This window comes from Chironomus tepperi, unplaced genomic scaffold (assembly GCF_022539635.2).
Source record: "Chironomus tepperi strain 1889 unplaced genomic scaffold, CSIRO-AGI_Ctep_v1 contig_85, whole genome shotgun sequence".
Classification (NCBI taxonomy): Eukaryota; Metazoa; Arthropoda; class Insecta; order Diptera; family Chironomidae; genus Chironomus; species Chironomus tepperi.
Genome location: NW_027226207.1, coordinates 806,418 through 820,618, shown reverse-complemented (window position 1 = coordinate 820,618; position 14,201 = coordinate 806,418). Strand labels below are relative to the sequence as shown.

Here is a 14,201-nt window from a genome sequence, read left to right as displayed (position 1 = left end):
AGTATACTTCTTCTTTTTGGGTTCAAATAAGAGTCGATAGGTCTGAAATTATGGACGAACCCTAGTCCAAATATATTATCAATATCAATTGCAGTACTTTCGACAACACACTAGCCATGATGGATCTGCTCAAATGATACAGCGATTTTTTAATTCCAGAAAATAGGAGTTCAGAGTCCATTAGGAACAGACTCAATTAGTATTTGAATATTTTATTAAAAAACAAATTGCTTTCTGAATTTTCAGGATTTGTCCAAAACTGCAGACCTTGGACAAATTATAAGGTACAACCCAAATCTGCAGACCAACTCATCCAAAATGAAGAAAATGCATGCTTGAACTAGTTTACTAAATCATGCTCATCCTGATTTCCTTTCCTTGCTGTAATTATTGATAACTTTCTTCAAACTAAATTTTCGCATGCAACTGTCAAGAATGTCGCGGTTCTTATATTTCATGCTGGTAAATTTATATTTTTATATGTTCTCGTACATAATTCACATCGTATCGAATTCCTATTAATAATATTTTCTGTTGCTAGGAAACTGTTATTGTCATAAATTCCATTCACATTTTATATTTTCGCATTAAGGAACAAGAAGAAACCAATGTTCTACATATAATAATTTTGAATAAAAAAGTAAAAAAAGTAATGAAAGAATTTAGTTAATTGAATCGCATTGCTGCACGAGGAAGTGCTGCTCAAATTTCCACGCTGGTTTTTTTATGCTCATTTCTCTAAAACAAATGCTTTTTTTTTGTGTACAGCTGTAAAGAGATTCTCAGTTTCATTATAAGACACCTAACTCAATATACCTAGTCGCGCTCAATAGGCTCATTGCTCTCTCTCTCGCATTGCCGCACACCTTTCCAAACAATGAAATGAAAATAAAAGAATGAAAATTCTCCAATTCTTCTTTTGTTTATTCGGTTTGTGTCGCTCGTTGAATTAACATGTGGTCGCTGTTCGGAGAGCGTTGCCTACAATTTTATTATTTTTATTTTGTACTGTGTGGTAAAGTTGAAAAAAAGTGAAATAAACAACACAATTAATTGAATAGCTCTCGAGAACATTATTCTCAAATTTCAATTCCCTCCTAATTAAACAATGGTACGACCATTCCGGAAATGAGAGTCTGTGGTCTAAATTATATTTTAATGTGTGATTTTTAGTGCCCTGCAAAATGTCTTTTGTTAATTCATGATCATTATTATATTAGACTATAGTGAATGAGTGACACAGAATTGTGGATAGAATAAAAGAATTTTTGGTTCTTGTTGTTGTGGATTTGTCCCTAAAAAAAATTTCACGACATGAAGTTCCATTCAAATTAAATGAAAATTTTTTATTACATATTCAATGCAAAGTGGCTCTTATGATTCAAACAATAAACAAAAAAATAGAGGTGCCTTAATCTCAAAAGTGTGACTAACTCACACTCATCAAATTGATTATTCAAAAATTTTGTACAAATGGATTAATAGCAATACAAAGTGGAATAAATTATTAATGAATGAAAGGCAAGTAATGACATATAATGTCTCTATAACTCAGTGCTGTTCAACCTTTTTAGTGTCACGGTCCAACTTGGTGGTCTGTAATTACTGAAATTGCACACGAAATGCGGTTCATGGCATTCTTAGTGTACCGCGGCACACAGGTTGGACAGGCCTGCTATGTCTGTATTATAACCAAATTCCTAGTGTACCGCGACACACAGGTTGGATAACACTGCCATGTCTGTTTTATACTCCAAATGATTCACTTGTCTAGGTAACAAACATATCTGGTTTGTCGATTACGACAATTTTTTCAACAAAATAACTTATTTGACTTCCTAAAAAAGTCCCCTTGCAACTTCTTTAAAGTCACAGTTACATGTTTTGGTCTAGATATTCCGAGAGGGTTGCAAATATGAAGTAGTTGTTTATTTTTATTATCAAACTCGTGTGTCACCATAACGATAAGATCAATTCAAATTTGTTTAAATAAAAAATGTAAAGCAAGAACAAGTACAAAGTGCTATCAAGTTGTTCAAAAACAGAACGGAAGTGCTTTTTTCTTTCATTTCTATTTCTTTTATAAGAAATTCACTCAAGATTAGTTACGAAAAATTTTACATTTAAACGTGGTCGAAGCCACTTTTATGTATTTTTGGATATGATGAAATGCTCAGTGTGTGGTGGCTTTTGTCATGTTTTGTATTAAAGACTACACCTAGGCGGAAGAGATTTTTTTTTTTGACAGTATCAGTGTTTAATTGTTTTTATGGCTATAAATTCCGCAAGACTCGTTAGTAACTGATGCATCAAATTGACAGCTACATTCACTGAAATTGTCATTGTTGCTCTAAGACATTGCAGGTGAATGTTTTGGTTCCCTGCTGATTGGGCTGAGCTGTGAAATTTTTAACACTGACAAATTCTTTTGAAGCTTCTTGAATTTTTGTTGATGAGTCGTGAGATGATGAAATTTCCACAGATTGGAGGGGAAGCTGTGGACACGACAACTAGGCTACTCATGATTTTGCTAAATATTTATTTATTCAAGCTCTATGCTATGCTTGCTTTAAGTCATTAAATCCATGAATTTAAGACAGTCAGGTTGAGAAACCACAAGATTGAGAAACTTCTAGTGCTTAATCTTAATAGCAATTAGCTTCAATAGTTCTCATATGATTCTCAGTATTGTAGATTCAGTCAATGAAAATCACATGTTCTTTATTATGATGTGTAGTCTACTGGCTCAGCTACTCAGATACCGGGAATAAGACTAGTTTGCAGTAAAGTTAGTATTGTTTGGTCTATGACGGTCTATGACCGCTTGTCAATGATATAGTTTACTGGTTCCAAGTTTTCTGAATTATCTTATCATGACTTGGTACCGGATTAGGTTTAAGTAACGTACCATGCTGTCTTGGAGTTACGTCGTCATGGTATCGAATTTCGGATCGATTAACCGACTTGTGATATTTGGAAGCTTATAAATTCAATTCCACCATTACCATCGATTCCAAAAGTGTCATACCTAAACACAACCACATAAATCTTCCAATACATTTCGCACAAAATCATCCAATTTATTAACAAAATAGCAAAGTGATGGAAGTAATCAGATAACATAAAGCTTAAAAAATATGCTAAAAGCATAGAAAAGGAAACTTTTTCACAAGAAAGAAAGAAAGGAAAATGAAAAACCTTTGTATGACAATAAAGCAAATAGACGAAAGAAAGGAAAACTTTTTAATAGATTTGTGGAATGATAACGTGGCATGTGAAATGTGCGGTATGAGGGATGGATGGATGGGGTTTGATTATTCACCCCTCAATTTCTTTTGTTGATTATACATTAACAATAAGCATAAAAACCCTTCTTTAATCGTGCTGTGGTTTCTTATACATTTTCATGGTAATTTACTACTTTGTTGATGTTCCTTAAAAAACTAAATAAATCGTGATCAATAGCCATTAATCACAATGCCTTTAACATTTTATTTGGAAGAAGTAAAATTGATTGATTTTGATTGCATCTACTAGCTATATGCCGGCTTGTAAAATTTAAATACCAATCATGACAAGTGAAACTTTTCTGCTTTATAATCAGCACTTACTTCTGTATGAGCACTTACTTCAATTCAATTAATTCAACAATTGAGCAACAGCAAAATCACAAGGAAGATAATTTCTCACAAATTAATATTTTTTTGTGTACAGTGTACATTCACATTCATCGTCATCGTAGAGTCGCATTGTCGGGTGGGAAATCGTCATCGTCACGCACCGATAAACAGTCTGCATGTAAAAAAATGTGTGTTATAAAATATTATGCTGTTTTTAAATATAAAAACGAGGGAAGAGGCAAGGGAAAGAAAGACTTTGAAAATAATTTTTTGTTCCTTCTTCTTGAGCATTCTTTAACCTTTTGTGTATTAGGAATCTTAGCCTCTCCCTCTCTCTCACTCTCTCTTTTTGAAGCAAGAATGAACAAAAAAATTGTTTCTAAATTATTTTCAAGTCAAAGTTCTCCTTCTTTCATGGTCATTTCATGCTTTAGTTTAAGTATTGTTGCTTGATAATAAATGAGTATCCTGGGATGCACCATAATTATGTTATCCACATGAAATATTATGTAGTTACACAAAAGGATAACAAATTTGAGAAAAATGAACAATGCTGTTGATGGCAGGACCGATGATGAAGAGATATTGGCCATGATGTTATGGTCATTATTGTAGAACTGCAAAAGGATCATTTAAAATTAAAATTAATTGTTCCTTTATTGTTAACACATGTTTATGTATGGGTGCATTGTAAATTATGGATGTGCTGATGTAATTTGACACTTTGTGATCAAATTAACTGTTTCACTTCCTGAGCTGTAAGCATAGAATTTCAATTTTCACATCCACTATTCTCAAATCATAGCAAGCTGAATTTGTTCCAAAACAAAAAAACAAAATGACTAAATTAATCAACGTTTATAAAAGAATTAAGGAAATTACACACAACAAACGTAAATAATTGAGTAAATTGTTTCTCAGGAAGAGCTGAAAATAAATATCCGTAATTTAATATTCAAGTTTTTATTTATTCAGGATAATATTTAAAGGGAAACCAATCGAAGTATTGAATTTTATACACAATATTATATAACTTAGTTCTCGACATGATTTACAATTAATCAATTTTTGTGTGGGAATGAAAAATCGAATTAAGGATTGAAAGGCTTTACACCAGTGGTGGTCAACCCTTTTTAAGAGTTTAATATTAGATGGGCTACTTTGATTATTGTTGTCCAAACTACACCAATGTGTCGCCTAATTTATTTGAAAATTCCAAGAAACGTATGCCGTGTTCGGTTTTAGTCGAAGCTTACCTGATCATACTCAAAGTATACAAGTGTATCATGACACACAGGTTGAACACCCCTGCTGTATCCCCGATAATTTAAGCATGCAACTTTCACACACTGATTTAAATATTCATGAGATGCACTCCTACTGAATTATAAAGTTCGTCCTAACAACTTCCTCTCTGTATTAGTAATTTGCATAGATTAATTCCCGTAACAGTAAAAATATTTTCCCACCCGAAATGCTAAACCAAAGTAGTGAAAGAGAAGAAAAAATAATTCGGTCAACGTCGTAAAAAGCAATACATACATAATTTATGCAATAGCCTTCATGAAAAGGGGGAAACCTGTAACAAGTTCACGGTCATTGACCAAGTGTACATTAATAAAATTCCTGAACATTAATTTATGATTATTATTGTATCCTTTATTTATAATTCCTTCTTGTTTCTCTTTTCTCGCTCATTAAATCTATTAGATGTATTCAGCAACAAGTTACAAGAGCGGTGCTTATGACGAGGATTTTGTCATGACACCAATTAAATGTCCGCCACCAAAGATCGTAGCTGTTAAAAGATCATTAAAGAGAAAAAAGAAGAATATACTTAAAAATATTATGGATGATGATGATGACTCGGATGTTAAAGATGAGATTATGAGTGTTGAGAGTTTCGATGACAGTGATGCTAAAGATCTCATCGAATTTGAAAAGGAAGAACCGTTAATAGATCTAAGCGATGAAAATATCCAAGACACTGTAAAGGATATGAATGTGAAAAATTCCAACAGTAGTACAATAACAATGCTTTTGGATCTACTGGAAATTGGAAGTATAATAACGAGTAGTAGTAAGAATGAAACGGCAATAGTGGGGAGCTGCGCAGAAGATGATGATTATGATATACTTCCTACATTAGAAAAGCAAAAGAAAATATCATCATCATCATCGTCATTAAATGAGCTTCCACTGGAGTCGACCAGCGCATGTGCACATGTGGATACTGGGAAGACTGACTTGTCTAGTATTCCATCACTACCACAGCCTTTATCAGCAATCCAACCAGAAAATCCATCGATTGTGAGAAAATATTCAATTTGTTTAGAAAAACTAAAAGAATTTGATGATAAAAGTAGTCAAAAGTTGAGTGAAAGTGATTTAGAGTCTGAGGATAAAGTGTTGAAAGGAATTGATAAAAGTTTTATCGATTTCGAGAGATTGCAAAAAAAGTTCACAAAAAAAGAACCAGAAGAAGAAAAATCATCCATTTTCACATCGATATTAAGAAAATCTTCCTGTGTTAATGAAAGTTCAAAAATCTTATGTTGTTCAAATAACGATTGCAGTACATCCAGTTGTATTAATAGTGATAAATTTCTTAAAACTCAATCGTCATCATCATTAACATTAAAAGTTCAAGAAGACAACGACCAAAAAATTTTCAATACTGATTTAATTGTGAAAGAAGACAAAGAAAAGGAAGAAGTTGTACAGCAACAGCAGTTGCAATATAATAATAACAATAGTGCTCAATTAATTAATTCGTTAGGACAAGAATCAAAAGTTGTGGTTGAGGTTGAGGAATCAAGTGATAAAAATAATAATCGTGAATCTGTGTGCAATCAAAACTTTTCATTAAGTTCAAAGTCGTCAGATGATTGTGATGGGAAAGTTTTAAAGGACGTCGAAGGAGAATTAAGAGATAAAGCTACAGTATCATTTGACTTTCTCTCATCAAAAACATCACAAAGGAAACTACCACCAAAGTTTTATAGCTCAACAACATCACTAAATCAAGATAGTTGCTTTGAAGCAAGCACAAGACTAAAAAGATTAGAGGAACGATTCAAAGGATTCTCGTACACGAAGAAACTTTTGCGAAGTTCAAAGGTCTTTTCTAAATCCGAGGAAATTCTCAGCTCGGTCGGAAAGGATATAGAGTTCAAGTCACAGTTTTATAGTGGATGCAACACAACTGATTCATTGAACTCCACATCACTTCTACAATTTCCATTGACGACATCTTCGACCTTGTCAGATAATTCTCTTAGGTATGAGTGCGATAATAATGAGTTGAATTATGGCACAACATCAAAATTATTAATAAATGATGGTGAGTATAAAAGAAGGAATATTATGAGGAATAAGGAATGGGAGGAAGAGATGAGAAAAAAGATTCATGTTTGCATTTTCCATTATCATCATTAATTCACATTATGCATCAATAATCATTGAAAAAAAAGGAAAATATTCCAGTGACTATACAATGTAAGTCATTGCGAATAAGTCGACATTAAGGAAAGCACAAGCACATTCAGATTGATGATTTTTTTTTCTTTCCTTTACAATATTGATAACCTATGGTAACAGTAGGTAAATAGAAGCTTTTTTTTGTATGGCTGCCATAAGTCAATCAGCATTTATCTAAGGTTCTATTGACATTTTTCCAATTATAATGAAAACGTTCATTTCATTTCTTGCGGAATTAATTTTTATTTTTTTTTGTTCTCGGGAATATTTTTTTACTGCCGTTCTCACATGTAGACATCCAACAAACATTACATTGGCTTCATTCAATGACATACATAAGTGAACATTTCAATTCCATTTGATGGGACATATTGTAAGGCATGAAATGAGAAATTTCATCTCTAATCCTTTCGTAATCGATTTTTATTTTCTCTCATTGCTCTCAATTCCTTACCTCCTGTACAATACCTGATATGTGTAAACATAACATTCACAAATAGTTTCTCTAGATCGTGAATTTACGCCAACAGAATCTAAAAATAATAATAATAATAATAACAATAGAAGTAAGACATTAGAGGACATAAAATTCGAAGACAAAAATCTATTGCCATCCTTATTGCCAGCAGCAACAAATAACGATACTTCACTTCAACGACTTCAATCGCCAGAATCATCAACGGAATCGGATGAAATTTGTAAAATATTTCGTGATAAGGATATAGCTTGTGACGACGAGGATATAGTAAATAATAATAAAAGTGTTAATACTAGTGTAGAGCATAATAATAATAATAGTGCTGATCATGAGATCATAGATTGTGACGAAGATTGTAGTTTTGTCTATTACGAGGAAGATCCTGGTGATAGATCAGTGTCAATTTGTGAAGACGACGAGGAATTACATGATAAACTCATACATAGCATATTCAATGACATTTCATTCTCAAATTGTGAATTTGATGTACAAACATTCCATAAATTCTTAAAAGATTCAATTGAAGACAAAAGCAATCACGAACATAATTCAGAAGACGAAGACGACGACGACGATCTAAAAAGTGATGAGAGTGATTTCTTTTGTGATTGTTTAGTTGAAGCAGTGCCTTTGTATCATCAAACATCCACAAATAATAACATCAATATGCGTGAAACAGGTGCAGGAAAGTTAAGGGGTCTACTTAAGCAGCCCAATCGACCACCACCCACTCGTAAAAATCGTGTAGTATTCGATGAGACGCGAAATGAATTTTTCGAAGCCGATTATATAATTTTGATACGTGAAGATTGTCCTTACGATGAAGAGGACGAAGAGCCATGTACGTGCGGAGATCATGAGCTCGTACGAATTTGTTGTGATGAGGGATGCAATTGTGGATACACAGATGTCGATGATGGACGCACACCTCCGGTAAGTTCCATTGCTTAATATTTAATTGAAAAATTTATTTAATAATTTTTTGCTGTCGTCTATCTCGTGTCACAAAATTAAGAAGCACAAAAATTGAGAAGAGAAAAAAAAATCAATCAGGAAACTGCTCCCATAATGATTTTTATGCAGCACACCTATAACGAACTTTTCCCTTTCGTTTTCGCCACTGTCGATTTATTTCTAGAGGTTTAAAGATTTCGTGGGTGTCTTGAGGATGCTCGAGCAGATTATTGGAAAATTTTTCACTTCGTTTTTTTTATCGCATAACTTCTGCCTACGTGCCAAAATATGTATATAAAGTTACTGAATATATGAAGCATCCATTCATGTGAAAATTATTTGAATTATTAATATTTTATGACTTCAATAATGTTTATAATGAAAATCATTTTTAATCTGTCAGATTATGATCTAACTAGCCATGTATAATGGCTGAAAATATGCAATTTTGCGGAATTAATTAGTAAGCTTTCATGCTATTTTGTTCAGTAAACCACAATATGTACGTATTTGGATGGTTTCGAATAATTCCTAGAAATCATTAAAAATCAATTGATGAAAACATACATAATGTCCAATTATTTGAACTGCTTAAATATGATTTGTATAGATTATGCCTATTTGTGCAGTTTAGCATCAGTTTCTGCATTCTAGCTGCGCTATTTGCAGTTTGACTGCAGTCATTAGATTGCAACATTAGATTATCTATTTGCATGTTCAAACGGAACTTCCCATAAAATTTGTTATTAGTCGACCTTTCGTCTAGCTATTACCTTATGTCCACTCGATCCAAATCGTCCACTCGAGATGTTAGCTCATTGAATCATTTGTCCTACTGAACCACTTCTTTAAGAAAAGACTTAGATTAATATACAGAACCAAGTCTCGCTAGATTATAGCTTGTCATGCTACATCTGCAGGGTCAATAGGCAATTTCCCTATTTAAAAAATACGCTAAAAAGCACAAAAAAACGTCATGTCCGGAACATGACAGTCTAATACCTTTTGAAACAAACAACAGCAATAGCTTCTCATGTGGAACCTCTATTTACGTCCCTCCTTTTTCCATACAAATTCGATGTCTCCATAATGCACATATTTGACACAAAAAACAAGAGAAAGAGAATTAGTTAGAGGCAGCAATATTCACTTATTCGTAAAATTGCTCATTTCCTATTTTTTCTACCTCTTCTTCTTCTTCCTCTGCCATCATCCATACTTTATTTCTGTTTTTAACCAATTTTCTCATATTGCTGCTGCTATTGCTACTTGTTTACGGTTCTTCAAATAATTTTCATATTCTTACTGTCGGCTATACGCAGAAAAGAATTCTCCTGCACGTCATTCTCACACACAAAAAAAAAAAAAATTATGCCTGAAATTTCCTTTATTTTTGGTGTTCTCTCGTAGGTTGAAGATATGTATGTACATCCATTTTAATAATTTACAGCAATTTGACGTAAACATATAATACTTGAAAGTATATATACATTTTAGTGTAAATCATAATCATAATCACTCGGAGTGTGAGTTCATAATTTTGCAAATGTGCAGAGTGAAAAGAAGCAGACATGGCAAACAATAGAACGGAAAATTTTAAAAAACAATGCAGCTTCAATTAAAGCTCCTTTCTTCTTCCTGACTTTAGCTTTAATATTTTTTATTTACTACATGCGCATGAATATATTTCCATAACAAATATCATGTTGCTGGATGCTGTACATAGATTGTCTAGCTGTCTGTTAAAGTAAAAATAGATCCAGTGTTGCTACTCAGACTTCACTGATGTGCTTTGAACCAATACACAAGTCCGCAGTCATGAACATCCTTGAAATTCCCATACCATTTGAGACTTTTAATCTCAGAAGCAACAACGCTGTGCTTTTAATTACTTTTCGTGGATTAGGCATGCTGTGCTTCTCATCATTTCTCTGTTTCTAATCGTTAATGCTAAAAGTGTTCGTAACTTTCATAAATCTTCCATAACTTTCTCTTTTTTTGCACACAAATTCTATCCCAAGAGGGCGTCAGAATATGAATTGGTTCTAATCTACTTATATTCATCAAAACGTCCTTGGCAAGATGAGAAGGAGGAAAGAAAGTACGAAAAAGGAGAAGAAATAATTCATAAAAAACTCAATCAATCAATAATTCAATTCATTCAGTCATTGACTAATGAACTGATCGATAGAATCCAAAATTGTATTAACTTGCATTGAGTGATACTTCATACTTGTCTTGTGACATGAGCTGTATATTATTACAGACATTTGGATTCACATTTGAATTTTTATGCCATATAGCTTGTTCATTTGAATATAAATGTATCACATCAATGATCAGGAAGTGCCTTTCCTACCATATACCATTCCCCCAATAAATTTTGGTTTCTGATCATCGATATCGACCAGAACGAACAGTCTAAATATAAAAGAGAATAAAAAATGCAATAAATACTGTGCTGTAGTTATTTCTGTTGAATATGAATACATAAACTGTAATATACATAAAGAATATTTACCGACTGGAAAATTGACACTGAATTTGAACGTGAAAAATATAATAAAAATCGATGTAGAATCGACCATAGACAAAATTGTGGAACAATAAATTCTAATAAATTTCCGCTTTTTCTTCTTTCCATTCCTGTACAGAGTCCAAAATTCGCTCCACCAATAGAATTTGTTGATCAAGCAACATTAAGTCCACCAGAGGGATATAAAGATGGCAGTTTACTTGACTCTGCATTATCAGATGCTTTAAGCAATCATGTATTTGGTGCTCAACACATTCAACAACTTCAAGTTATTCAAAGACTTCAACAGCAGCGTGCGGCTATGCTGGCAGCGCGAGCAGCTGCATCTAGTCAACAACAGCAGCCACAAACAACACAACAGCAGCAGCAGCCAATTCAACAACAGCAGCAGCAGCAACAACAAATTCAACAAATTCCCCAACAACAACAACAACAGATTCAGCAACAACAAATCCAACAACAACAAATCCAGCAACAAAATGTCATTATCGATCCACAACAGCAAGCAGAAATATGCCCTGAATGTACACAATGCTCGGAATGCGCTGCCGCCAAATTGGCTGAATTGGAAGCTGGAGGTGAGTTCATTAATTAATTTAAGCATAAAGTCGAGAAAAATAACTAGGCAAAGAATCTCATTCGGAAAATTCAATTATGTTGCACGACAAGCACTACTATTTTTTCATTAAAAATCGTTAAAGGCAGAGACAGGCAAAGATTCTTTATGACGCATGAATTAGACAAACAAAAATTTATTGGATTGAACACGATGATAGGATAGAGAACAATATTTTCTACTGTTGTGAGAATGGGAGATGAAGCATGTTTTTATAGGCTTTTATGCTCCTTCAACGTTATTGCCGCAACATCGCATTAAGTGGCAACACAATTGTAATAGGGAAAAAAAGCACAAAATCCATGTAGACGATAAAATTCACAAAAAATATCTTCATAAATTCTTATCGATAAGTCCCTGAAGGTTATATACATTCATATTCCATATTCGTGCTTATATAGCTACTTAAATGAATATTGAGAACAATCTCCCTTATCATTCCATCCACAGATGAATTGTAAATTATAACGATAAGTTTACTTTTTTCTCTTCTCTCACTCACATCTGTCTTGTGCATTTTCGCATCGTAAAACTCCATCCATCGTCACTCGTCGTAAAATGTTCTGAAGTGATATGGAATAATTATTCAATTATAATGAGGGAAAAGCGATAAAGATTAATGGAACTTTTTTCTTGCACTGTCTATAAATCAGCAAAGAAATTAATTAGACTTCTTTTCTTTTTGTGTAAGCATCTCAAAAATTCTTACTTTTTCACTGTCTTCTTTTGTGCCTCAATGGGGGAAAAAAATTCGTCACTTCAACTTTCTTTGCCTTGATGAGTGTTTCCTCTCACTTTTTGATGATAAGGATGGGTAAAGTTTTTTATGAGGAGAGGAATTTGGAGTGGAATAAGGAGATGTGGTTGTGGCATTGAAATTCTCTAAAGTGACCGAGGTGTGGAACTGGAAATACAGTTTGAGTGTAATAGGAGGCGTTGTGTCGACCATATGGGCAATTTCCACAAATTTCATGATTAGTGTTGTCTACAGTCTGTTCTACTCGAGTAGGATTTATTGTTGCCTGAGAAATCATCATGAATCACACAACTATTCGATAAAGTTCCTTTAAGAACTTATTGGGAATTGTCATTGATCTTGCTATTCAATAACTGGATTTTCCGGCAAATTTTCCCTGCATTTGATTCGAACATGGGATTTGAACTCTACTATGATTTCCAATCGTTGCTCTAGCCACTGAGCTATTACGTGGCACACGCTCTTATCATTGTCTTGGACCAAAACACACATCCAACAAACCTTAACTCTCAAGGATCCCATAAAATTCTTATTCTATAACATATCCTGATCATATATAATTTTTGCAACTTGGCATTCAAAACTCATTCATGGAAATAACGACAATAGCGCAATTATACAATAGTAGACATAAATAATTGCAGAGATAATTTGCATATCCTGATATCTGATGCAGAATTCAATGAATTTTAAATGCCAACCTGATTTAAATGAAGAGCACAAGTCAAACATTCAGAAAATTTGAGAATGCTATGAATAAATCTACGGTCATGATCAATTTAACTTTTAAATTGAGGAAGCATGGGAAGCATATTCGCATGAATATAATTTTTCACATCAATAAATAAATATAAAATGTCGTGATCGGAATGGCTTCAAAAAATTAAGGCAAAAAAAGTGTCAAAGACGTTTACTAACCGCCTTCACACTATTGTCTGAAACACATGCGGTATATACCACTGTCCACAAAAGTCATGAGCAAAACCAACATAGCCTCCATGACAAGCCAAAAAAGTCATTGGTATTGAAATCAACAGGAGATGTTGAGGTTAAAGCTTTGATCCCATTTCAAATTCCTTTTGAATTTAATAATTCTACGACTGTAAGCTTTCAGACATGATTAACTTCCCGTGTTCTGTATAAGCAGTGCAATAAGTAAACTTGAATGTTCCTTTTAAGTCTCAATCTCAATGAGGAAAATTCCTTTGACAGAAAATTATCAAACAGAAACTTTTAATCCTTTTGATATGAAGACGGAAGTAGTTGATGTAATGTCTCAAACTTGTCGTTCAAAATAGAAGAAAAACGTACCATAAAATGAGCGAAATTTCAAATCAAGAGCAATTCTGAGATAATTTCTTTTTCTTTCACGTCTACAATTGCTGCTGTATTTTTCAATCTGTAACACAGTGGTGGGCAACCTGTGTGGCATGGTACACCTTGGTCGTAAGCCTCGACTGAAACCATACACAGCATATGATGAAATGGTGGAATTTATGCTAGTGTGTCACAGCACACAGATTGCCCACCACTGCTCAAACAAGAAGGAAATGGAAGAAGAGCACTTGAAGTAAAAAAGGAAAAATTTTTCTTTTTTTTCATCCACAACAGTAAAGTTGTACACAATGATGATGATGACGACGACGATGAGAGAAATGATTTTCGTTTTCTGTTTGGTTGATTAAATATTTGATCGAATGGAAAGCTTTTTTATGGATTTTTGTGATATGTCTTACAAAACAATTGATTCGATATGAGAA

At 33.3% G+C, this 14,201-nt stretch overlaps 1 protein-coding gene across 5 annotated transcripts in view; it reads left to right on the top strand.

The window, feature by feature from the left end:
• The first annotated feature begins 945 nt into the window (after positions 1–945).
• LOC139086167 (uncharacterized) overlaps positions 946–14,201 on the top strand; it is a 34,582-nt gene continuing 21,326 nt past the window's right edge. For 4 of the 5 annotated variants that reach the window (XM_070634523.1, XM_070634526.1, XM_070634525.1 and 1 more), the window contains exons 1-4: positions 946–1,521; positions 5,331–6,963; positions 7,601–8,511; positions 11,187–11,646. In XM_070634523.1, the coding sequence (XP_070490624.1) occupies positions 5,331–6,963; positions 7,601–8,511; positions 11,187–11,646 (3,004 nt within the window). In that variant the 5' untranslated portion in view covers positions 946–1,521. The remainder of the gene's footprint in view (positions 1,522–5,330; positions 6,964–7,600; positions 8,512–11,186; positions 11,647–14,201) is intronic. The other variant, XM_070634524.1, reaches the window with a different exon arrangement.